At 45.8% G+C, this 26591-nt stretch overlaps 1 protein-coding gene across 3 annotated transcripts in view; it reads right to left on the bottom strand.

Moving 5' to 3' along the window:
• MYO1E (myosin IE) overlaps window positions 1–26591 on the bottom strand; it is a 204905-nt gene that overhangs the window by 117596 nt on the left and 60718 nt on the right. For 2 of the 3 annotated variants that reach the window (XM_004274688.2, XM_033437039.1), the window contains exon 2: window positions 43–186. In XM_004274688.2, the coding sequence (XP_004274736.1) occupies window positions 43–186 (144 nt within the window). Of the gene's footprint in view, window positions 1–42; window positions 187–3070; window positions 3101–26591 lie in introns of those variants that run through there. The other variant, XM_033437038.1, reaches the window with a different exon arrangement.

Raw genomic sequence — 26591 nt, 5'->3', positions numbered from 1 at the left:
TCATCTCACTTAGAAATGTCCAAAGAAACCAATAAAGGATACAAAAATGTAGTCGTCCATGTATCTCTTCTTTAGATTCTCCACGATGGCATTCTCTGTGATCTTGGAGAGCAACACCATGTCATCCACGCCACTGTGCTTGACATTGTGGCTCTGCCAGTGGTACCGGTAGGCACCTTTGCTTCCCTGCAAACAGAGAACACACAATTATGAGGATGGTTTATTTTCTCCTGGAGGAAAAAAAAAGTGTCACTGAGTTCCCAAATAGTCCTTATATCAAATGAGAATGAGCAAAGCAAACAAAGATCTTGCTATCAACAGATCTGGATTCAGATTTCCGCTTTGCCACCTAAGCGAAGTGGGGAAAAGTGATCTAAGCTTTTGTGTCACTTAGGCTTTTGTCTCTGTAAAAATGGGAGAAATAAGACCCAGTTCATAGAGTTGCGGTAAGGATTAAATAAAACGACATGTAAAGCACCAAGCGGTATCCAGAGTACAGCACAGTAAATGATCAACGGGCTTGGATAATTCCTTCAACCTTATTGTTTTGTAGAATTGACTGGTAAAATAAGCAATGAAACAGAAACGTTCTAGACTTGGCTTGCAAATTATATGACGGAACTCAGAAGTGGAAAGAATATGTATCCCACAATGGCTAGGTCCCACTGTCATAATTTCTCAAGCCATCTGAACTGCTTTCCATCCATGAACTTCCCACTGTCGATGTAATACTGGCCTTCCACATTCAAAAGATAAGCTACATTTTTTACCCTGATCACTGCTAATATTAACAAGGAAATGGACAGGACGGCCTCAACACGCTCACAGAACACGCTACGCACAGAAGAACCTCGTCTGATCTCACAGCTTCCTTGGACAGGTAGAGCCCTTGTCTGCTTACTGGATTTACAACTTAACACCACGGGTGGCCTCTGAGCATCCTGTGGCCCACAGGGCTTCCTATCACTTGGCATTTCTGCAGTGGGATCCCCCATGGGTTGGACTACGTGCCAAGTCCTGGAGCTAAGGGCAGATGGGAGCCCCATTGTGGCTGCATTTGGGGAGCTCATGGTCTCCTGAAGGACGTGAGAGATAGCCACCAAATGATTCATCATTTGTGCGTCAGCAACAGTCAACACGTAAACGCAGGTAAAATGGGTGTTCCAGCAGTGGGTGGAGACTCCTTTGTCCCAGGAGAGACAGAAATCACTTCCTGGAGAAGGTGCCATGTGAAGTGGACGTAAAATATTTTGAATTTGCCAGACAAGACTAGACAAGGAAGGATATTCATTATAATTTACACTCACGGTGCAAAAAAAAAAAAGCCAATACACATGAAATAATGACAAATAATACATGGCAAGATATTAGAAGACTCTCCCTTCCCTTCAAGCTCTCCATGCATGCTACTGGACATGTCACACACTGGACAAGCATGGTGGGCATTGAATCAAGCAAGACTGGCTCCTCTCCCTCCTCAGGAGTTTACTTTTTTTTTTTGCGGTACGCGGGCCTCTCACTGTTGTGGCCTCTCCCGTTGCGGAGCACAGGCTCCGGACGCGCAGGCTCAGCGGCCATGGCTCACGGGCCCAGCCACTCCGCGGCATGTGGGATCTTCCCAGACCGGGGCACGAACCCGTGTCCCCTGCATCGGCAGGCGGACTCTCAACCACTGCGCCACCAGGGAAGCCCAGGAGTTTACTTTTGAGAGGAGTTTGGATAAAGGAGAAAAAATTTCTGAATTAGGGTATCTAGAAAGGCCACCTGCTCAAACGTCAAAACTAGGATGAGAAAAGGCAATAGGCTCTTTGAGAGAAGGGGAAGGTGGAAGGAAACAAGATAAATAACATTTTAAATTTCACTTTAAAAAACTGTTTAATGCTTTCCCTGCAGGAGACACGTGCCCTTTGAAATGGCAAAATCTAAGAAGCTCTGGGAAAGCAATTATTAAAAAACCAGCCAAGGAAGGGGCCACCATAGGAAAAGCATAGTGCGATGGGTTCTGGAAAGGGTTCTGGAAACCCTTTCTGGAAAGCTTGCCACCCAGGCTGCCTTACAGAGGGAAACTGTTTATATGATACATTGGACTTTCTCAGAACCACACGCAGCATCAGTTCCTCAATCAGTTCCAAAATTACCTCAAACCTCACCACTCCTTATTCTTGAGGCAAAGCAGAAAGCACTGGCCACAGCATGACTCACTGGATCTCAATGGAAGAGTTGAGAGATCTCAATCTCCACCTTCTATTTCCAACCAGATAAAGATTCCTGGAGACTCCTCCCCTCCTCCACCCTCCCTGCTTTCCCAGCTTGAATATTCTTTCTGGGCACCTGCAAAAATTACTCTGCATAGAAAACTAGGGTCCTGGAGTAACTAGCCAGTAGGTGTGTGCGTTTGTTTCTTTTTTACCCCAATAAATATCTACCTACTTAAAAGAGGGCAAAAATATTATTTTCTCTTTAAAAATGTAAGCAGTTGAACAAAACAGAAGGGCTACTAATAAGCTGTTATTTAAGATGTGCAAAGGACAAGAAATGTAGGGGCTCCGTGTCATAGTGTATGTGTTTGTACTGATCCACAGAAATGCCTTCTCAAGGTAACCCAAGTCCATCTTGGTGCCCAATCCAACTGTCTTTTCTCTCTCTCACTGCAGTGTGATACATTACTGTCTGTCCCATCTCAAAGGTAGTGTCTTCTTCCTAACAGCAGTTACTCCGCAGTGCAACAGGGCTCCTCGTGGAGTGCATTGATTCTCATCGTCTCAAATATCCCTCCGCACAAAAAAGTCCCCGGCTGGGTCTCCAGACTTCTATCTACAAGAGGGTAAGGAACCAATAGGATACCTGACAGTTACTATAAGCAAGGCAATGAGCCATTTGATTTGAGGCAATTGCTTTTTTGCTCTTCCAAACAACCCTATGAGAGAGGGGTTAACATTCCCATGCTACATGCAAGGAAACAGACGCCCCAAGCAGTAAGTAGCAAAGGCAAGATGCGAACCAAAGTCTCTATGATTATGAACTCATTCAAACATCACGGGTTCTTCACACTTTCTCCCTAGTGACTTACTGGATATTTCCACATGTTATGTTTAAATGGCAACAGAATGCCATTTATCTGAATTCATCACTAAAAAGACAAACAGTTGGAGGGTCCTCCGTATCCACGGGTTCTGCATCCGCGGATTCCCAACCGTACATCGCAGATAAGAAGGGCTGACTGTATGATGCCATTTTATATAAGGGACTTGAGCATCCAGGGATTTTGGTATCCACAGCGGTCCTGGAACCAATCCCCTGTGGATACAAAGGGAAGACTATACAATTTTTGTTAATGGCCACCTTCTCTTAGCATCAAAGACTAAAACACTGGAGCTATTTTTCACCTGACATATTTCCTATAACCAATTTGGTCACAAATCTCTCTCTCTCCCCCACTTCCTCCCAGGCTATTATAGTTATATATGGGAACTCATTCAATCTTCACAATCATCTCCTATACTATGTATTATCTCTATGTTACTGATTTAAAAAAAAAAAAAAAAGTAAATCGCCCAAGGTCTTCTAATTGCGGTTCCTGTCTTTAGTGACCCCCACCCTTACTATGCTTTTCTCCTCCCCCTTCTCCATCCCCCCTGCCCCGCCCCCCGAAATTCAAATGCAGTAAAGGGAAGGAGGGAAAATAGCTAGGGATGCTGGGAGCACCTTAGAGCCTTTCAGGGAAGGCTGACCCGTCCTTGGCAATCCACAGAACCCACCCATAGGCAGATGAAAGCTGGGACAGGGCTGGGCTGGGCAGTTCTAGCGGAGGGTGAGAACCGGATCCGGGAAGCTGGAAATGAAACAAGGATGCATAGGCTCTCATCCCAACCCATGGAAGCTTCGAAGTTCCCCACAGTGAAAAAGAACAACTGTTTAATGTTTTTCTATAGGGGACCACAGTGTTTGATCATAGTGTGACTTTCCCAGAAGCCTTCCTTGGAACATAGCCACTGACAGAGAATAAGTGGGGAACACAGTGGGAAACGGTTATCACCTTACAACCCTAGACCAGGGTCCCCAACCCCCGGGGGGGCAGCAGACCAGTAAGGGGTCGCACAGCAGGAGGTGAGCAGCAGGTGACCGAGCGAAGCTTCATATGCTGCTCCCCATGCTTGCATTACCACCTGACCCATCTCCCCCAGCATCCCCCTCCCCAGCATCCCCCACCCCTCCCCCATCCCCTCCCCCATCTCCATCCCCCTCCCTGTCCCCTCCATCCCCACCCCACCCCCCCACCCCTACCCTTCCCCATCCTCCCCCCCCCTTGGAAAAATTGTCTTGCACGGAAACCGGTCCCTGGTGCCAAAAAGGTTGGGGACCGCTGCCCTAGACAATGTCCTCAGAAGCTGAAAGTTGCCTTCAGACCACAAACTACTGTCCTAGAATTGTGTGGACAAGAATGGTGTTCCTGGGGCAAATAACCTGGACTTCTTTGCTTCTTCCTCCTGCCCCTGACTGGGAGGGTAGGGGCAGGATGGGCTGCCACGCCTGCTGGGAAGACGACCCGAGGGACAGAGACTTCCCCATCTGTGTGAGGAGGTACATTTTCCTCAGATGACAGAAGTCCAGTTTACCAGGCTAGCACCTCAGTGAGACTCCACTTCCTTCTCTTCTGTGGGCTTTTTGGATGGGGTAACTCCTTTTAGTTTCCCCACCAAAAAATGGTAACATTTTAAACAAGTAGGGGCACTCAGCGAGGTATTTCATTTCCCAACAGTTCTTGGTAAGTGAAGCGACGCCGTACAAAGGACGGAAAATGGCTGCTAATGTGCCAGCTAAGAAATGATAATAATAATAATAACAATGATAATGATGATGATGATAAAAAGTTACTCTTAGCCCTGACAATGATTACAAATTACGAAAGAGATACTTCTCACTAGGTAAACATTGAGTGCAGACTTTCTCTGGTCCACAGTTACTTCCTAATGATGAAACAGTTGATTAAAAAGCATGGATTCACGTGCAAGTTCTAAAACGTCGGGTATGCGCACATCCACTTAACGGCCCCGGTGTACCCCTCACAATGAAGGGGTGGCACCAAGACACAGGAGTACCTCACGCTGGGGAAGAACCCGGTCACTGATTTTATTTTATTTATTTATTTATTTATTTGCGGCACGCGGGCCTCTCACTGTTGTGGTCTCTCCCGTTGCGGAGCACAGGCTCCGGTCGCGCAGGCTCAGCGGCCATGGCTCACGGGCCCAGCCGCTCCGCGGCATGTGGCATCTTCCCGGACCGGGGCACGAACCCGTGTCCCCTGCATCGGCAGGCAGACTCTCAACCACTGCGCCACCAGGGAAGCCCCCGGTCACTGATTTTAAAAGCAGAAGCGTCATGAACTGGTGTGTGTTTAGCAGGGTGGGGACTAGGGTGAGCAAAGGGGAGTCAGCGCACGAAAGCAGGCACTGTTGTCTCCTGAAAGCCAACCTCCACTCCCACGGAGAGGGCCCCAGGGCAGTCCTGCCCACAGCCAGGGCTCTGCACATACTCTCACTAGTGTCTCTGAGCATTTTCCTTCCTTGGTTCATCCCGGAGAGAGGAGACGACCATATACTGGGTAACTACACTTCTTCATACGTCCTTCAGACGCCCAGGAAAGGGAGGCCATCAAATGTGCTGGGTAAACACAACAGGCTCAGTGTTGGGCAGGGCCTGGGGAAGGAGTGGCCATAAACGCCCTTACCCTCTTGTAGAAAGAATACACAGCACAGTATCTTTAGAGAGTCATGTGGAAATAGGGATCAAAACTTCAGTCACCAGGGCTTCCCTGGTGGCACAGTGGTTGAGAGTCCGCCTGCCGATGCAGGGGACACGGGTTTGTGCCCCGGTCCGGGAAGATCCCACATGCCGCGGAGCGGCTGGACCCATGAGCCATGGCCACTGAGCCTGCGCATCCGGAGCCTGTGCTCCGCAACGGGAGAGGCCACAAGTGAGAGGCCCGCGTACCGCAAAAAAAAACAAAACAAAACACACTTCAGTCACAGGACTTCCCTGGTGGTCCAGTGGTTAAGACTCCGAGCTCCCAAGGCAGGGGGCCCAGGTTTGATTCCTGCTCAGGGAACTAGATCTCACATGCTGCAACTACGACCCTGCACAGCCAAATAAATAAATAAATAAATATTTAAAAAAAAAAAAAAAAAAAAGAACTTCAGTCACACAGACCAATATGTAAACTGTTAACTAAACTAAATAAAAATAAAATGCATACCCTCTTTGATCCAGCCATTTTATTTTTAGGAATTTACCTCAAGATCTACCAAGGATGCCAAGATGTATGTAGAAGGTTGCTCACTGTAACAAAGTCTGTAATGAGGAAAACTGGACATATGGATTAGAGACCGATTAGAACATGGCACTCCCTGCAGGTGTTCCACACGGTCATTGAAAGCAATCTGCCTGTGCTGACTTGGAAGATCTTCAAGATCCCCAGTTTCATGAAAATAGCAGTCAATACGTGGATTTAGTATTCAAGGACTGCTCTTGCCTAAACTTTTTAAAACATATGTGCTGGGACTTCCCTGGCGGTCCAGTGGTTAAGACTTTGCCTTCCAATGCAGGGGGTGCGGGTTCGATCCCTGGTTGGGGAGCTAAGATCCCACATGCCTCGCGGCCAAAAAACCAAAACATAAAACAGAAGCAATATTGTAATAAATTCAATAAAAGACTTTAAAAAAAAAAAAGGACATCAAAAAAAATCTTTAGGGCTTCCCTGGTGGCACAGTGGTTGAGAATCTGCCTGCCAATGCAGGGGACACGGGTTTGAGCCCTGGTCCAGGAAGATCCCACATGCCGTGGAGCAACTAAGCCTGCGCACCACAACTACTGAGCCTGTGCTCTAGAGCCCGCGAGCCGCAACTACTGAGCCCACGTGCCACAACTACTGAAGCCCGCCCGCCTAGAGCTCACGCTCCGCAGCAAGAGAAGCCACCGTAGTGAGAAGCCCAAGCACCGCAATAGAGAGTAGCCCCCGCTCGCCACAACTAGAGAAAGCCATGTGCAGCAACGAAGACCCAAAGCAGCCAAAAATAAATAAATAAATTTTATTAAAAAAAAAAAAACGTTAAAAAAATTAAAAAAATAAAAGACGTGTTATAATTGTTTTCTTGAAAGATACACAAGGTTCCATTGGGGAGAAGGCCTGGGGTTTGGGGAGAAAGGTGACTTTTACTCTCCATTTTAAACTTTGCTGCACAGTTTACTTTTTTATTGCTGTTTTAAACCATATGAATGTGTTAGAAAAATTTAAAAATAAATAGAAATGTTGAATATGATGCCAATACTATCAGGCATTTTCTGGGGGTGATGATTTCCGGAAAACCTGGGACTCAAATGTGCCCAATGTTGTAAGCGTATCACCGCAAAAGGCAGATAAGCCATATTCTTCTTGTCAACAATGGACAATGGGTAATGCTCTGGGCTGACGAGCTGAGCTTGTTTTTTAATGGGATTTTCTGTCCCAGTGAGTCATAACAGGAAAGGCTTGGAACTATCTGTTATACGTTCATCTTTTAATCGACAGTCTGGGTATTCTACCTTTCGCAGTTCTGCTGTTTGCCTGGAATGAAACACTTCCATTGCAAACGATGGGAGAAAAAAAAAAATCAACCATAAATATTTGTTTGTCTATGTGCCAGGCATAGTAAGCCAGCATTGGGCTTGCAATGTGTTTCAACTTTATGGAACTTAGACCCCCCACTATTTTGGTGGTATGAAGATGGATGTCTGAAGCAAGCATTTGTGGGTGCTGAACTGCAGTGAACAGAGTGCAAGGAAGGGGTGTTTCTGGAAGAGGAGGAGGGTAGGAGTGGGAGTGGGCAGTCAGGAGCCCACAAACACCCCTATTCCCCTCAACCTTTAAGGTAAATGGAACTGACTTTTACTGAAACCATAAATATACACCGAAGCTTTACATCTCATTGAATTCTCACAACACCTGCAAGACATGAATATTACAATCGCAGTGTCACTATTTTACAAATGGGTAAAGTGAGGCCTGGGATTATACTGTACCAAGTTGCCTCTGCTCGGAGGGGCTGGGGATGGAAAAGTACATGGGGGGCTGGCACACAAAGCAGGAGCACAGGAGGCTCAGTGAATGTAGAGGATGTGTTTATTGGCCTCAGTCACGTAGGTACATGTGACCTGATCAAAAGTTGAATATTTGTGTAGCATTTCCATATACATGGCCTCAGTTAATCCTTGGGACAAAGGGCCAGCGCCGAGACTTGTCATCAGGACTTCTGACTTTCTTTTCTTTGCTCTTTCTGCTACACCACAGCTCACTTCCGATACCATTATCAAGGCCAAGTGTAGACACTGGCTCCAGGATCACTAGATCCAGTGGTTTCTAAGCCAGGATTGGCTAGAGTCACCCTTCCTGGAAGTGACTAGAGCAAACCTAATTTATCATCTAAACCGAGACACTCTGCGTGCAGAAGGGGATGTCGTTAATAATAAAGCTTGAACAAGAGGCATCAACTGGGACTGTCTCAGGCCGCATGGTTGTATCTGTGACCAGCTTGATCCCAGAAAAGTTATGGGCAGCTCTCAAAGACCAGCTCTCCCAGCAAGATCCTCAGGGTCTCCCACAAACCACTCAGCTTCTCTGAGGCTCTCGGGGCCTCTCAGCAGCCTGCTCAGGAGAAGGCGGTTCCTGACATTACATTGCCCCCAGGGGACAATCATACCAACCCCCAATCCCTCTAGGGGTAGAGTTGGTTTTACATGATGACATGATCTGGGGGCAAAGTGTGGATGGTACACACCAGGCTGGCAACACTGGCTGGACTAATTGATTGGGGGAAGGAAAAAAGGTTTGGGGGAAAAAAAAAAAAACAAGAGATGGTCAGGAGCCCAAATTTGGTTTTAATTGCATATGTGATATTATTTATATAAAATGATATCTCTATGTGACAATACAGTTGTTAAAATGATGCAGTTATTTATCTAAGTGTACTTTCTGTATGGTTTTATTTCTCTGCTGAGTAAATATTTATAAAATGTGCACACACATATACAGTTCTTTTCAGTGAAAAAGAAATTAGATCAAATACTTTGTACAATGAAATATATGTATAAATGACATTTTCCCCATATTCTCGTTATTCCATGTCAGCTTTGTTCACCCCAGTTTGCAGCTATAGTAAACTCTTCTTTAAATAACAATGGGCCCCTAGCAGGAAAAAAAACTCCCTTTCTTTCACTTACTCTGACTGAAATGTGGCTCCCAAAAGGATGGATTTTTTATATCAACGAACAGTTCAAAGCTAAGATGTTATAAATGAACAGTTAACATACTCCATCAATTCTAAGATGCATTTTTTTCATACTTCTAACAATGTGAAACTAGGACATGTCTCACAACCAATGTTGTGTCACAGCTTAACTCATAACCAGTAGCATCTTAGGCTTGATAAATTGTGGCATGAAACACTTCCAAAGAGCCAGGCCCCCCTTCCACGCACTTTACAAATGTGAAGTCACTGGTTTAATATCATCAAAGATATTATAAAGCTTCAGTTATTCTGGAAGCATTGCACCATGTATTAATGTCACTTCACGAAATGTACAGTGGTTTTACTGGTGAGGTTGATGATTGCCCAGTTCTGGAGGCTTTGCTGTGATCATTTTTGTAGCTGTTGCTTCCACGCCCCCGTCCCAAACAGGATGAGGGTGAGTGTCCTGGCTGACAAGCAGCTCCCATCAAGCTGCCCACACCAGACCACAAGTTTGCAAAGCAAGGTAATCTCCTCTTCGATCTGTAAAGGCATGTTCCATTTGGACGTCTTTCAATCTAAAAATTCCTTCAGTATTAAGACCATTGAAGCAGGAGACCCCCTTCCCTCACTGCTGCCCCACAGGTGATACGTCCTCCCCAGTGGATTACACTGAGCTCTGGCCTTCATTTGCATATACTATACTCCCATGTTTCCTAAACCTCATTTTCAATAACTTTTACAACTCTTCTATATCCAAGTTGCACCACCCCATGCGTCACATTTTTATATAAACTGTCCTTTTTAATTTGGCTAAAGCCTAAACAACTATCTCCATAAAATCACCAGTTTTATTTCTTCAGTGTGTTAAATAATGAAGATAGGGCTTCCCTGGTGGCGCAGTGGTTAAGAATCTGCCTGCCAATGCAGGAGACGTGGGTTTGAGCCCTGTTCCGGGAAGATCCCACAGGCCACGGAGCAACTAGGCCCATGCGCCACAACTACTGAGCCTGAGCTCTAGAGCCCGCGAGCCACAACTACTGAAGCCCATACACCTAGAGCCTGTGCTCCGCAACAAGAGAAGCCACCGCAGTGAGAGGTCCGCGCACCGCAACGAAGAGTAGCCCCCCGCTCGCTGCAACTAGAGAAAGCCCGAGCACAGCAACAAAGACCCAAAGCAGCCAAAAATAAAATGAATAAATAAATTTATTTAAAAAAAATAATAATGAAGATAAACGATTTAAAGTACACGACATGGTGTCAGACACACTGACCTTACCGTGCACCTTGCTGCCATATCCCACACGTGGGGACCCGCTACCCCTCTCTACTGGGCCCATTTCCACCAATTTCAAGTCTAGTCATAGAGAATTTAAATGACTTCTGTTTCCCAGACGTATTTTTCTGTGCCGTGGAAAAAACTCACCTGGCAAGACTAGATCCCCCTTTCGGTAGCAGATGAGAGGCTAGGTTTCGTTTTCACAAGTAGAAAGTACTCTGAATTCATGTCCCAAATCCCCTGCACTTTCCATCAGGGGTCCCCAGGGCCCTCCCTCTAGTCCTCTTGCCTCAGAAAACAGCCACACGTGGGACATTTTATCGGTCCCCTGGGTGAGGGCTTGTCCTGAGGCTGACGAGGAAACTCTCTCTTGGGCACCTGCAATTTATTCTTTCTCTCTAGGGAAGCACTTTCTGCAAGTATTATCAGCCCTGTTCTATCGTTCTTCCTCTCAATCTTTAGGAAATCTAGGGTAGTGGCTCTCTCCCCAGGGGAGAATATTCTTCTTGTACAACAGCTAATTCTCATTACATACCAGCACTGTTTGCAACAGTTTTTTTTTTTTTTTTTGCGGTGCGCGGGCCTCTCACTGCTGTGGCCTCTCCCATTGAGGAGCACAGGCTCCGGACGCGCAGGCTCAGCGGCCATGGCTCACGGGTCCGCGGCATGTGGGATCTCCCCGGACCGGGGCACAAACCCGTGTCCCCTGCATTGGCAGGCGGACTCTCAACCACTGCGCCACCAGGGAAGCCCTGTTTGCAACATTTTATACATGAAAATTTATTTAATCCTCACAACCTTACCAGGCAGGAAAAATGAAGCACAGAGAAGTTAACTAACTTGCCCAACCCCAGAAGCTGGGCTTCAAATTGAGGCCGATTGGCTCTCAAATCTTTGCACTTAATCATTATACCCACTGCGTCTTGTGATAAGCAAGTGGATGTGGGAAACAGCAATAATGCTAGAGATAATAGTAATTGCTTTACTGCATGTTTGGTAATTGCCACGTATCAACTTTTTTTATCCGCACAACAGCGTGAAGCAGATACTTTTATTATGGGTACATAGGGTACCGTGTGCAAAGCCCAGCATCTAGGAGCCCACAGAGCAAGCAGTCTGGCCCTACATGGCCTTGGGAGCACATCTACTCCCTGCCGAGTCCCCAGCCTGCAGGGCCGTGTCTGGCACACGGTCGTGGCTCAATCAGTACTGGTTGGGCCGATGAATTCCCAGTGGCTTTGGCTCATCTCAGAACCAGGTGTATGTCACTGGGGCAGCTGTCAGTGGGGTAAATGGGGGTCCTGGGCCCAGAGTCTGCCCCAAGGGAGAAAGAAGTTTCTAAAGCTTTCCTAATGCCCCCAGCCCAGAAGATCAAACGGAAGAGATGTTGCCCTGAAAGACAATTCTCCTTCTCTTCACTGTCCACCGTCAGACAGGTAAGGAAAACAGGCTAATTTTGACCACAGGGTGAGGACATTTCAAGCTACAAGATAAAATGAATCAAATGGTTGAACTCCCATTATATGACAAACGCTCATTTTACTTCTGCCTCTATTTATATTTTAATCAAACAAATGACGAAGAGTCACACTGATGTCAGCCTCTGTCTTTTCAGCTGCAGCTCTGCTAGTGTGACAACATGTCAAGCATTTATCAGTCCCTGCAGGGACCTCCCTGTCGTCACTCCTGTTTTCACGTACAAAGGTTGGGGAACACCATTCTTCCTGCTAATCCAGCAGTTTATTACAATCAACGGACTTGGGTTCAAGTGTAAGCTCTGTGACCTTGGCAAGGTCAGTTTCATGGAATTTAATTCTTCACAATTCAGGTAGTCTATTAAATGTATATGTAAATGTGGTTTAGTTTTTGCACCTCTACTGACAGGACTTTCATGAATAGATTCATAAACCAAGAAAAGAAAATCCTATCAGACTATGTGTCATAATTTTTGGTTTGAAAATTACAGTCCCTGAAGCAATGGTAGCTGTTCAGTAAATTTTTTTAATTGAATTAAGAAGCCAAAGTAATGATGCAGACCAGCTGGAAACACCGGGACTGACGGTTCTTATTCATGTTATTAACTGAAATGGAAAGAGAAACAGGGAGATAATAGAGCAATTCCTTGTCACTTAAAATGAACTATTCCTCTGTGCTATGGAAGAAATTCTAATTTAAACACCGTTCTGTGGAAAAGAAAAATATGTAAAGACTTAGCAGACTGCAGCAGAATTGATATCAACCTAATTAAAAAGTCTTCCAGGACTCACTATCATTCACAGCATCTTCTTGCACTGATTACAAAACGTGTATTATTTATGTCACGTAAAATGTTGGAGGTATGACAACACAAGAGAATCAACTCATTTGATGTATTTTTAAGTTTAATTTACTTTTTCTGAAAAATGAACTGTTTGGGCATATCTGAAGGAGAAAACTCAGGATGTGTGCTTCAGAATGTGATAGGTGGGGAGAAGGGAGTGTGATCAGGGGTCTGATCAGGGGTGTCTTGGGGGAACGGGCAGCCTTTGTCGTGGATTAGCCATGGGGGATACTAAGGCCAGGATAGAAGCCGAGCGCAGGGGCGAGGGGCGTCCCCCAAGCACCACAGTCACTAGCCAACAACGAACAAAGAAATACAGAACTGAGAAATGCCTTCAGCACCTTCCCCTGGTGTGGGCGTGGGCACAGCTAGACCCTTTGCTTGCTTGATCTGGCCTGAGCTGCAGCACAGTGACGCCACGTTCCTCTAGGGGCAAAATGCAGCCATAAGGCGTTTGTCCAGGAGCTTTTAGGGTACAAACCAGACATGTTCACCAGATCCAGAGAGATCTGGGGCCACAGAGAGGCTGGCTGTCAGGGAGGCAGAGAGGAGGGTTCTATGGGCCCATCTCAGGGGGAGAAGCCACCAGAGCACCCCTAAATGGCACTGCGGGTCGGTGTCCCCAAGAGTCCTGCAGGCTCAGGACAGCTCCACGTGCGAAGATAAACACTGGGTCCAACCTCTCACCCCTTTTATCACCTGGTGGAGGACACAGGACCCACCGAGCCATTTCTTCTCATGACCCAAACCTTCACACTTCAGCAAGTATGTCTCCTGTTATCAGCTTCTCTCTCAGAAACCACAGCTGAACTGCGGAAGGCCAGTACCAACTAAAAAGGAAGCCTGGGGCTTCCCTGGTGGCGCAGTGGTTGAGAGTCCGCCTGCCGATGCAGGGGACATGTGTTCGTGCCCCGGTCCGGGAAGATCCCACGTGCCGCGGAGCGGCTTGGCCCGTGAGCCATGGCTGCTGAGCCTGCGCGTCTGGAGCCTGTGCGTCCGGAGCCTGTGCTCCACAACGGGAGAGCCCACAGCAGTGAGAGGTCCACGTACCGTAAGTAAGTAAAGTAAGTAAGTAAGTAAGTAAGTAAATAAATAAATAAATAAAATAAAAAGGAAGCCTGTCATGAACTACAGTAAGGACCACTTGAGTCACGGACTGATGCCTTACAGGCAAAAAAGGGAAGGGGTTGAAACAAACTACAAAGGAAGAGGGGTAAGGAAGGGGCATAATACTTCTACGTTTACATTCTGAATCCAAACATGTTATAGCTGGAAGGGGCCTTGCCTATTCATCAACCAGTCCAAAGCTCTTACTGTACAGATGCGGAGTCTGAGGCCCAGAGAAGCTGTACGTGTCCATGGTGCAAGCTACTTGGCAGCAGAACCAGGACTAGAACTCGAGTTTTCCAGCTCCCAGTCCAGCCCTAGGTGGCTCTCTACCGTCAGCCCCTCCCCAGCAAGCCTGTATGTAGCAAAGGTTTTGATCACCCACAAAAGTTCTGGGAAAAACAATCAAATGAGTCTAGGCATTTAAATATTTTAAATTATTCAAATAAACATTATCATTTGTGAACCACGACCTTCTGGCAATCAGACTGCATAAAGGCACTGGTGTCCATCCAAATAGTAAATATTTGAAGAGCTTAATTTCTTGCTAGGTTTTAATAGTAAGATAAATGTAGGGCTTCCCTGGCGGCGCAGTGGTTGAGAATCTGCCTGCCAATGCAGGGGACACGGGTTTGAGCCCTGGTCTGGGAGGATCCCACATGCCGCGGAGCAGCTAGGCCTGTGAGCCACAACTACTGAGCCTGCGTGTCTGGAGCCTGTGCTCCGCAACAAGGGAGGCCGTGACAGTGAGAGGCTCGCGCACCGCGATGAAGAGTGGCCCCCGCTCGCCGCAACTAGAGAAAGCCCTCGCACAGAAACTAAGACCCAACACAGCCAAAAATAAATAAATAAATAAATAAATTACATTAAAAAAAAAGATAAATGTAAATAGAAGTTTTAATATCTGCTTTCTAGTGGGTTATCTTGTATGCAAAGGTGCATGGAGTCGGCACTTTGGGGACCACTTTCCTAATACCCCTTGCCTTCTACCCAAGACACAGGCCTCTGTTTAAGGAGGAAAAAAACGTCAAAGCATTGGCTTAAAAATCGGAAACAAGTGGGTAAAGGAGAAAGGCAATCTCCAGAAAACGTGGGGAAATGCCCACAGAAATTGGAAAGCTGTAATCTAACTAGAGATCTCTGTAGAATTCCATGTGCTCCTTCCAGTAGTAACTTTCGTCTGCCAGAATCACTAAAATTGAAAACAAAACACAAGTTAACCATATCTGATGTGATTATGAGGCCAGGGTGGGTCACACCAGCTTAGAGTTCACAACTCCATAGGAAATCCAAGAAAAGTTTCTGTGATTGTTACCCACTGCTCATTGTGTTCTGTGAAATACAGTACAGCATCAAAAAGGCAACCCACGTCATCTAGAGGTGGGGTCCACAGTGGTCAGGGAACAAGGAAAGAGCACTGCTTCTCCTGACACCTACTATGTGCCAAGCACTCTGTTAGGTGCTTTGTTTCATTTGTTTTCAAAGGAATTGTAGAACTGGGGAGGTACCATGATCCCCGTGTAACAGATGAAAAACTTGGCCAAAGAGAGTCATGGAGTCCAGATCTGTCCTGGTGGGTTTGGAAACCCACAGCACCTTCCGTGAAGGCCATGGAAGACAAACAAAATGGACTCCCCACTCTGTGAAAGTGGGTCAAGGGAGTCGTTCTCTGATAGCAAGGTTCCAAATGCAGTGCCTGGAACTGCCTTTTAGGTCCCACGTGGCAAGATGGATGAAGTATTAACCCCGGCTCGGGAACAGAGATTGCTGCTCTCAACAGGGGCGTTTTAGGCACAGGGAGGATTGACTCCTGCAAAGATAACGGGTGTCGTGAGAGGCCTCAGTGAAGTGGAGAGGCCAAAGGGTTGGAGCCACCCTGTGACACTGGGCCTCTGCCTTCAAAGGACTCAACGGCCAATTTCAAGGCCAGAGCCCCACACCCTGGTCTTCAGTAAGGGCAGGCTTCTCATTCAAAATTCTTTTGCGACCAGATAGATGATGGTTTTCCTTTGTGGCAAAGGTGCCTCTCAACACAATAAAGACACTCAGGTTAAAAATAACCTCACAGGGCTTCCCTGGTGGCGCAGTGGTTGAGAGTCTGCCTGCCGATGCAGGGGACATGGGTTCATGCCCCGGTCAGGGAGGATCCCACATGCCGCGGAGCGGGCTCGCTGAGCCTATGCTCTGCGATGGGAGAGGCCACAACAGTGAGAGGCCCACGTACTGCAAAAAAAATAATAATAACCTCACAGAAATTCTCGCTCAGCCAAAATGATCCCAGCTAGGGATCCGCTGGAGGAACCTGTTACAGAGCTTCCAAAGCTAAACCACAGCCGCTCCCAGCCCTGCAAAGAGCGGGTAACAAACTCTGGTCTTCCTTGTACTAGGGACGGGAATGAGCGTCAAGAGGGCTGGAATTGACACACAAATGATCCCAAAGCAGTAATAACAGAAATAACTTTATGCAAGAACTGAGACAAACCGAGGCTGCTCTCAGTGTTAGGTAGAGAAGAGTGTGCCCACCCAGTTAGATAGAAAACAGCGTGCTCACTTTGGGGCAGGACAGTGAATAGAAAATCAATGTCAACATCACCGCCTCACAAAGAGGGTTGTGCTCAAAACCTGCCAGCAAGACCACAAGTGGATTTGCAAAAACATTTGCATGGCTTCTGGTTGCAGAAATGCTGCAAGGATTCGTGCTACAGTCTGCTCCCAAGTGCAGAAGTTCCTTTCTAACCCGAACCCTGAGACCCAAAATATGAGGAAATGTAGCGCCAGCAGTTCTAATGTTCTCCCTGGCTGTGACCCCTTCTCTTCCTGGGAGTTGGGCCAAAAGCACAGTATTACTTACTGATCAAATAACCAACACCCAAAGATACCTGGGAGTGACCACACATCAATTAAGGTTCACTGGAATCAAAAGCAAAATGGAGTCACCATTTGCTTGATGGAGGTTGGCTGGGTTTAAGGTACAGAAGTTTCTTAGCTTTGCACTTAGAAGAAAAGCTCATTTCAATTTCTTTTTTTTTTAAATTGGGTGCAGCAAGAAGAGTACAAGGTTAGAAAAGAGACAAAGAGCTTGAGATCCTGAGAAAGATAAAAGGCAAATGATTTAAACTAAACATACGGGAAACATTAAAGAAGGGAAGGGCATGAAACAACCCTAGAGATATAAACATACAACAAAGAAAAGTTGTTTGATCATGGGGTAAGCCGTGTGAATAAATAAAATACCGTAAATGCACAAAAGGAAAAAAAAATTAAAGAAGAAAAAAGTTTCTTTCCAACCTCCATTCTAAGGAAACCACAGTTCTTTTGCTTGGTACAACTACTGCTCACATGCTTAACAGCTAAATTCAGCTTTGAAAACCCTCTGTAACATTCTCTAGTTTTTTTTTAAAAATGTAAGTGAACCAGTCATTTACTATCAGAGGATAAATTCTGTTTAGTGGGTGGGTTTGTTTTGAGTAGCTGTGAATAAGGGCAAGGGTGATTTTATTTTTTTTTCCTGTCATTTAAATTTTCTCCCTTAAAAAAAACAAAAAAACAACTGTGGCTGTCTTACAGGCAAATCGATGGAAGAGTGGTTTGAATATTTTTAAGCAAACCCAGTTTGTGTTTCCCTTGTCTCTAAATCAAAAGCCCATACCACCTTTTCTCAAAGGTATTTCTGTAGCACTTTCTGGCTGAGTTTGTACACCCCTATAGAATTGTTACTATTATTTAAACTTCCATGAAATGCACTTCAACTGGCAGGCATGTGCGTCGTGAAATTAAAAGTGTGTTACGGGAGAAACAAACCTTAAGTTGGGCACAAGGATGAACAACGATGTGCAATGCTACAGATGGCGGCGGGAGCCTGAAACAATGTGTAGTTCCCTTCTATTCTGTTTTGCCCCATTGTGTTCTGAATAGACCAAATCACTGCCCAGCTTCGGGGCCCCACCACTGAAAGGGCCCATTGTAAGTGATATGCTTTCCAGAGCAGAGTGAAGGTTGCTGTAGTAACCTTCCCCATGAATTTCCTGACCAGGGTGATGAAAATCGCAACTGAATTGTGACAGGACTACAGTTACAGACAAGACGGCACATGAACAGGGGCCTCCCCATTTAGGGGGTCTTTTTTTTATCTGAACATAACCCACTACCTGCTGCTTAAATCATCCACATAGCCAAAGAAGGGACTGAATTTCTAGAAGCCAGAGTTTGAGGAGTGAACCTGTACAGTATCTTCCCCTAGACTGGCGGGGGGGTGGGGTGGGAAAATGGGAGTTTGCAGACCAAGGGGAGTTTGGGGTCCCACAGTTCATGACTTGTTTCAGCCACCATGTCTGCTGAGTTGAGAATGCACTTTTCTAGAGCTGAGCAGGGGCTGCACGGGTACCCATGGTCCAAATAGCACAAGCAAAGAATAAACCCGCACTTCGTTGGGAGAAAACAGTTCAGGATTCGGCATATAAAGAGTGCCCCTTTTATATGAAGAAAAGGCAGTCACCCCAATTTCCCAGATGGAACATTAAACCAGGATGAAAATCCCTGTCCAGTGAGCTCTACTGAGGGCTCACTATGTCCCAAGCAACATTCTAAGGTCTTTACATGTATTAAATCATTTAATGGTGTCAGCAAACCTATAAGGCCAGCATTATTATTAATCCCCATTTTAAGGACGAGGAAGCCCTGGCAGAAAGAAGTTACATCCTTTGCCCCAGATCAACACCAGTGAACAAATATTCTGCTTCCAGAATCTACACTCGTAATCCCTTCTTTTTTGTAGTTGTTGTTTGTTTTTGTTTTTTGCGGTACACGGGCCTCTCACTGTTGTGGCCTCTCCCGTTGCGGAGCACAGGCTCAGCGGCCATGGCTCAGGGGCCCAGCCGCTCCGCGGCATGTGGGATCTTCCCGGACCGGGGCACGAACCCATGTCCCCTGCATCGGCAGGCGGACTCTCAACCACCGCGCCACCAGGGAAGCCCCGTAATCCCTTCTTCATTGAGCTTTTTCCACATAGGCACTGGGCATTTGGATCTGGAGTTCTGGAGCTTAGGAGCAAGAAATGGGCCAGGAGTCCACCATTGGCTACTACAAGTTCTCATCACGGGCGTGAGCAGGATTGTGCAGAACAGGGAGCCAACGGTAGGTAAGAAAACTGAGGATGGGAAGCATTTCATCTGTTTGCTCATTCATTCATTCATTCCAATAGTTATGTGCCTACCAGGAGTCAAGCGCTATTCTAAGCACTGGGGTATAACGCCTGCAGACCATGCAGACAAGACTTTGGCTCTCATCAAGCTTACTTTCTCATTGGTGAGGCAGAAAACCAACAGACGGAACAGAGAGACAGGAAAAAGAGAGGCGGCCACAGGAAAGCCAGAAGGGCAAGCTGAGCACTTGGGACAAGAAACAGACAGCCAAGATGGACTGCCCATCAGAGGGCGCAGCCCAGGTCACACAGAAAAACTGTCCTTCTTCCAAAGGGCACGGGCCCAAACTACTTTAGTCAGATCCTCATCCAGTAAGAGAACCAACACCACCTCTTATTTGCATATTGCTTCCAGTGTCTCGCTACTTCGCCATTCATCATCCCATGTGAGCCCCAAAGTGACTCAGCGAGGCAGGCAGTGAGCAGGAATAATTGTCTCCATTTTACAGCGCGGACAGGCTGCCAGAACTTCCCTGATACTTTAGAGGACCCCAAAGGAATGGTGGAGATGCGGGGAGGACTGAAAAGCTAATTGGTGGCTGCGCTCACAGCTTCGGGGAATGTCCCTCTGTTTATCTGTCTAGCATGATAATGGCTACGTCATTTATTGCTGGGTTATTATTAAGCCAGGCTGCGAGTCGCTCTGTGTGCTGGATCTCGCCTACTTAGAAAGGAAGAGGGGGCAGGAGGAGGGAACCAGAAGCAGAGGCAGAGCCAGGCTGCTTTTAACCGGGAGACGGCGGGGGGGGGAACAAACGGCTCTTTAAAAACACAATTTCTAAGCATACTTAAAGGTAGAAATTCCAGCCTAAGAGCCTCTTTGCTTGGTAACGCACCACCCTTAAGAAAGGGCAAAATTATCAAGACGTAGTAGAGCAGGAGACGTCAGGCTGCGGATGAAGGCCTACTCCGTGCCAACTTCTAAGTAAGACGAGGAATTACAGTAATTCAGCCCACAGCCACTTCCCATTTTAAGTGATGTTTCCTGTTTTCTATGCTAGGCATCATAAGAATATTCAGAACCAGACCCGGAGTTCACAGGCCGTCCCTTCACTGGGGTACATTCTTTTCTGTTCACTCATCGCATTATGGGCGACTTTACAACCCAAAACAGATCTGTTTTCCTACTGACCTCAATTTGCGGCCACCATTACTGTTGCTGAGAGAATTCTTGGCTCTCTGGGGCTGAGATGCGGAGAAGAACAATCTCACCTAGCAGTTCCCTGGGCCTGTTGCCCTTGAAATAAGAGTCTGGACCTGTTGGTTGGTGTCTCTGCAGGAATCATCCACATCCGGCCATTTGACTTAGGAGTAAGGGTGAGGGGGCAGGAGGCGGCCAGAGGTCTCTTTCCAGCCCTTTCAGCTGATTGCTGACCCATCCCAGGGTAGATGAAACAACTGGGCATTTTGTTCAATTTGTTTTTGATGGTAGGATAATGAAAGGATGGTTTTAAAAAACCTTTTATTTTGAAATAATCTCAACATTTCAGAAAAGTTTTAAAAAATTCTTATACTCTACCAATTTGTAACATTTTGTCACATTCGCTTCCCCTCTGTCCCTCTCTCTGTCTCTCTGTGTGTGTGTGTATATATAGGTTTTTTTTAATCTAAACCATTTAAAAATAGGTTGTATACATCATGCCCTTTTATTCCTTAATACTTCAGTATGTATTTCCTAAAAAGGGAATTTTCTTATATAACCAGAGTAAACAACTTCAGGAAATGTCACATTAATACTTTTTATCCAAGTCAATATTCCAATTTCATCAATTATCCCAATAATGTGCTGTGACAAGATTTTTTTTTTCCTGGTACAAGATCATATATTGCATTTAGTTTTTGTATTTGTTTAGTTTCCTTTAATCTCTAACAGCTTTTTAGCTTTCCTTTGTCTTTTATGATGTCGGCATTTTAAAGAATTCGGGCCAGTTATTTTATAGAATCTCTCTCAGTTTGGGTTTGTGTGATGTTTCCTCATAATAGATTCAGCTTTTGCATGTTGGGCTAGAACTCGAGTCAAGTGATTTTGTGTCCTTCTCAGGGTATCACGTCTGGAGGTACATCATGTTTGTGGGTGGTATTCATTTTTATCATTTCATTAAGTACTGTCCCATTTCTCCACTACATAATTTCTATTTTTTTATTCCTATTGTAACTGCTAAGCAATTTGTGGGGAGATAAAAATTTGAGACTATGTACCTATTCTGCACCTCATCAAACTCTGACAACCAGCTGTGACAGAATTAAAATTTTAAGCCCAGTTATTTGGCACTCAGGGAGAATGCATTATTCTCAGGAGCTGCGTGTTTCAGACGGACAAGGGCTTTGGAGCATCTCTGTGGGCTTCTCAGAGATGTGGTAGCTGGTTTCCTCACACCTGCTGGGTTCCAGATAGGCTGAGGGGGTAGGGGGCTGGCCTTCCTCATCTGTGACACCAAGTTCCACCTCCACAGGGTGTGAAATAATGCACTCCTAGAAGTTGAACTGAAAACCAGAAGTATGAGTCAGGGTGATTCTTTTTTTTTTCAGGGTGATTCTTAATGGCCCAGACAGCCCCGTAGAAAGATGCATACACGGAAATCAGGTCTGTCCGTATGCAAAGCTGTTGTGTGTGGGACGTTTGTCTCTGGTTCCCTCCATCAAGGTGCCTATGAGCCTCATTCCCCACGCCAATCTCGTCCCTCCTCTCTACTTTAGCTGCAGTGCTGCTGAATGAGTATCTATTTAAAAGGTGGACATGAAGTCGGTCCTTTTGGACCAGAGAGCTTAAAGCCAGGTGAGGACAAGTGGATCAAGGGCAAAGAACAACGTGGTGAAAAGGATGAAATCCAACTGAGCAGCTCAAAGAGGCTGCCCACAATTGTTCTTGAGCCACAAAGAGGGAAGACCTTCTTTATGCCCTACCTTCCATTCCAGCCATTCTCGTTCCCACGAGGGAGTCTCCCACCACCTGAGATCGCCAACATTTTCTTTTGGCTAAAAATGATTGTGTAAAAATATTACCTCATAGGACTTTATTATACAAGAGCTACCAGTAGATGGCCACTTCCACAACCAGAGTGGCTGGGACAGAACCTTAGAAAGAAGCCCGAACTGTCTCTACAGCAAATTAGCACAGAAAGGAAGACCAGGGAGCTTATTCGGCAACCAAAGATTCTCTTGCCCTGTCAATATTACACAAGCCTGGAGCCCCTTCCTGAAATATATCTGTAGGCTAGTGATTTTTTTTTTTTTTTTTTTTTTTTTTTGCGGTACGCGGGCCTCTCACTGTTGTGGCTTCTCCCATTGCAGAGCACAGGCTCCGGACGCACAGGCTCAGTGAGCCCGCTCCGCGGCACGTGGGATCCTCCCGGACCGGGGCACGAACCCGTGTCCCCTGCATCGGCAGGCAGACTCTCAACCACTGCGCCACCAGGGAAGCCCCTAGGCTAGTGATTTTTAATAACGACTGCTGAAACACCATTAGAAAAATTAAAGTTTTTAGGTAAAAAGTTTACATTTAAGAATTTTCTGGGACTTCCCTGGTGGCACAGTGAATAAGACTCCACGCTCCCAACACAGGGGGCCCAGGTTCGATCCCTGGTCAGGGAACTAGATCCCACACGCATGCTGCAACTAAGAGTTTGCATGCCACAACTAAGGAGCCCTGGAGCCACAACTAAGGAGCCTTGGAGCTGCAACTAAGACCCAGTGCAACCAAATACATAAATAAATATCTTTAAAAAAAGAATTTTCTTCTCTTAACTAGAGTAATGGGCTATAAAGTATACTCCAAAATTCCTAAAGATTCATAAACATAAATGAGAATTGGCATCGATAATAGTAATTTCAGGGGTGGGTTCGTGCCCCGGTCCGGGAGGATCCCGCGTGCTGCGGAGCAGCTGGGCCCATGAGCCATGGCCTCTAAGCTTGCGCGTCTGGAGCCTGTGCTCTGCAACGGGGGAGGCCACAGCGGTGAGAGGCCCGCGTACCGCAAAAAAAAAAAAAAAAAAACCCACGTGTGCTGGGGCAAAGTGAGAATAGCATTGACATATATACACTACCAAATGTAAAACAGTTAGCTAGTGGGAAGCAGCTGCATAGCACAGGGAGATCAGCTTCATGCTCTAAGACGACCTAGAGGGGTGGGATAGGGAGGGTGGGAGGGAGACGCAAGAGGGAGGAGATATGGGGAAATATGTACACATGTATGCATATGGTTGATTCACTTTGGTGTACAACAGAAACTAACACAGTATTGTGAAGCAATTATACTCCAATAAAGATCTATTAAAAAAAAACAAACAAAAAACACCTCTGCTAGGTACTGTGCCAGGCCCTGGGGATATACTGATTTTATTATTTTTTTAAGACAGAATGGTTTACCAATTAATTACCTAAATATGCAGTGGTAGTTCCAGTGTGAAGAATGAATTTTGTTGCCATAATGTTCAATTCTTTCATTACGTAAAAATACTGAATGCGCTGGTGACTACTAAAAAAAAGAATGCAAATGCACTTCACACCTAGTTGTGATATATTACCCCTGCCTGCCAGGTAAGCTGAGAAGACAGAAATCATTGATCTTTGCAGACAACTGAATTCTAACCTGATGACCCCATTTCCAGAACTCTGTAGTTAATTTCGTTTTAGAAACACCAGCCCAAACTCTGTCAGACAACAATCAGCTATAATCATCATTTATGCCATTTAAATGAAGTTGACTACATTTTCTCTAAAAATTGTTCTCTTCCACCTCAAACACTGCTTATAAAAAAATCTTAATGCCCAGCGGTAAGACTCAGCAATTTGGTGTGAGGTATACGATACTATCTCCCACCTGGCATAAGGTTTTAAATATCCTAACTGGAATCTCTAAATCTTTAATGTAAGAGCTTTGCCACATATACTTTGTTGCCACTGAGAAGCTGAAAAGGCATTTGAGCAACTGTTTCCTACAGATCAATTAGCTACAATATAATTTATCATCAAGTAAAGCCCAGGCATTAAATGCCTGGGCTTTGGGTCTCCTTGAATCTCTCCTAGATAATCTAGGGCAGCTCTTCCCAACCAGTAGGCCTGACAAGACCAGTCCTTGGAGGAAGGCTGAGGGTGGACTGGGCTTTCCTGTTCTCAGGGCTCTGTCCGCCCTGCCCACACCGAAGGCCATCCCCTTTCCTAACTCTTTATGGGCAAAAGACACCACCAAAAGTTTAAACCATTCAACAGTGTCCACCACCACTCTCACTCACCCATCCTTCCCACCCACCCCTCTCTCTGACTTAATCACAGGAGGAAGTGAATCTATCTCTGATGCTGTCACAGTTTTTAAAATCTGGAAGTGGGTCACATGATGTAAAAGGAAGTTGACGCTGGTTGAAGACAATAAGGTAGCTGGCAGATCTAGAAACCCATGATGGCTTACTACCTATAAGCCTTCCAAGGTTCTAATTTAAAAAGAAATTCCAAAAATGCTCACCTTGGCTTGGAGGTATGGTTATGAAGAATGTGGGTAGGCTGTTTTGAAGGGCTCATAGACTAACTCTAAGGGAACATTCAAATGATAAAATCACAATCATAACAAGAGTAACAGAAATAACAAACTCTTTGAGAGGGCTTATTTTATACTTTTTTTTTCTCTTTACATTTTAGCAGTGACAGCATACAAATCCTCAGAATTTGTTTAAAATGTCTCCTTGGGACTTCCCTGGAGGTCCAGTGCTTACGACTCTGCACTTCCAATGCAGGGGGCGCAGGTTTGATCCCTGGTCGAGGAACTAAGAGATTCTACATGCCATGGACAGCGCGGCCAAATATATATATATATATACACACACACACATATATATGTATATATACACATATATATATACACATATATATGTGTGTGTATATATGCATATATATATATATCCTCAATTAAGGACCTACATTAGTTAATGTACACAACAGCCCAGGAAGCATTCTCTTTGGAGGAAAATGTGGACTCCAAATTACTATGTATATGGACATTTGAGCACTTAAAAATAAGCTCCCCATTTATATTATGACAACTTGGCAGTCACTAGAGTTTACCTTCTCTTTCCTCTGAAATGTCCTCGTTCCTAGGAAATCTTATCCCCCTCGGCTGCAATCTTGAAGGCTACCCTTCATTTGTGATGCACTCATGCCCCTCAGAGATTTAACAGGAGCCTGGAAATTGGGTGAAAGCACTTGGGACCCTCAGCGGTGTCTTCAGGGCTAATGCTGGAGGCTATCATTTATAACTGAGAAGATGCTCTTGGATGCTGGAAGGAATAAAGCGAGTAACGACCACTCTCAGCACTGGGGCCAACTGTATTATCACTGAGTCCATATTCTGCCGTGACTTGGCAGAGGGCAAAAGCCAGGACTGGGAGCTGGAAGAACGGACTCACATTTCCTCTTCGGCCACTTACTGGCTGGGTGGCCTGGGGGATTTACTTAAACTCCCTTGTTCCCACCCTCTCAGGGTTGTTAGTGAGGGATCGGTGAGATAAGAGAGAATCAGGGGTACCATTTAATCGATTAACTTCTCCCGAATTTACACCCTCACACTAATTATGAATACTTTGCAAAATGTACCTTCCCCCCATCCTCAAACCTGTTTCTAAAATAGTGCAAAGAACACCTAAAAAAAAGGGTAATGCTTCCACTGGAGGGAATGAGGATGGGATGTGGCTCAAACCTCAGGCAGGTCCCGGGCAGGATGAGCATCGACGTGGGGAAAGGTGAAGCAGAAACAGGTTAGAAACAGTACACCTTGAAGTGAACAGAAACCATCGGCCAATGAGGAGATCAGTTAGCTAGTGAAGTTAGATTTAGGAGGTATCCAGATAGCTAAGGCGCTTTGCTAAATGTCTGCAGAGAGCGGTCAACCCCAAATATAGCTTCTATATGATTAACAGAGACATGCATCTGTCACCTTGATATGGCAGCATGCTACGAAAGCGCGCTGACAAGGCAAGAGCAGCGGGGTAGTGTGTAGGGGTAGAAAAGGCCAGTGCTTACAGGTCGGACCACTTGAGCTGGGCGACCACAGAAGCCACTTAAGGCCACTTGGTCTCACTTTCCTCATCCACGAAAAGAGCGTCACAACCAAACTCAAAGGACCATTAAGAGAAATGTGCTAAACCTGGGACCCATCTCGAGGGCTGGGTTTGACATGCTGTCTTGACATTAATTAGATGTAAATACAACTGATTCTCTGACTTGACTGTGAGTGCCATGTGGACAGGGAAATCTGTCCCCTTTTCTCTGCATCCCCAGAGTCCACCTAGCACAGTGCTTGGCACCCCTCAGGGTTTGGGCTTGATTGATCTTATTAAATTTATAATAGAACAACGAGATGTAAAGTGCATTATAAACTGCATATACAAGGTCTGTACATATGTAAAGATAAGGTATTGAAGGCAAATAAGACTTTTG

This window comes from Orcinus orca, chromosome 2, assembly GCF_937001465.1.
Source record: "Orcinus orca chromosome 2, mOrcOrc1.1, whole genome shotgun sequence".
Lineage (NCBI taxonomy): Eukaryota > Metazoa > Chordata > Mammalia > Artiodactyla > Delphinidae > Orcinus > Orcinus orca.
The sequence above is the reverse complement of the archived record's forward strand: the minus strand, read 5'-3'. Positions and strand labels throughout refer to the sequence as shown.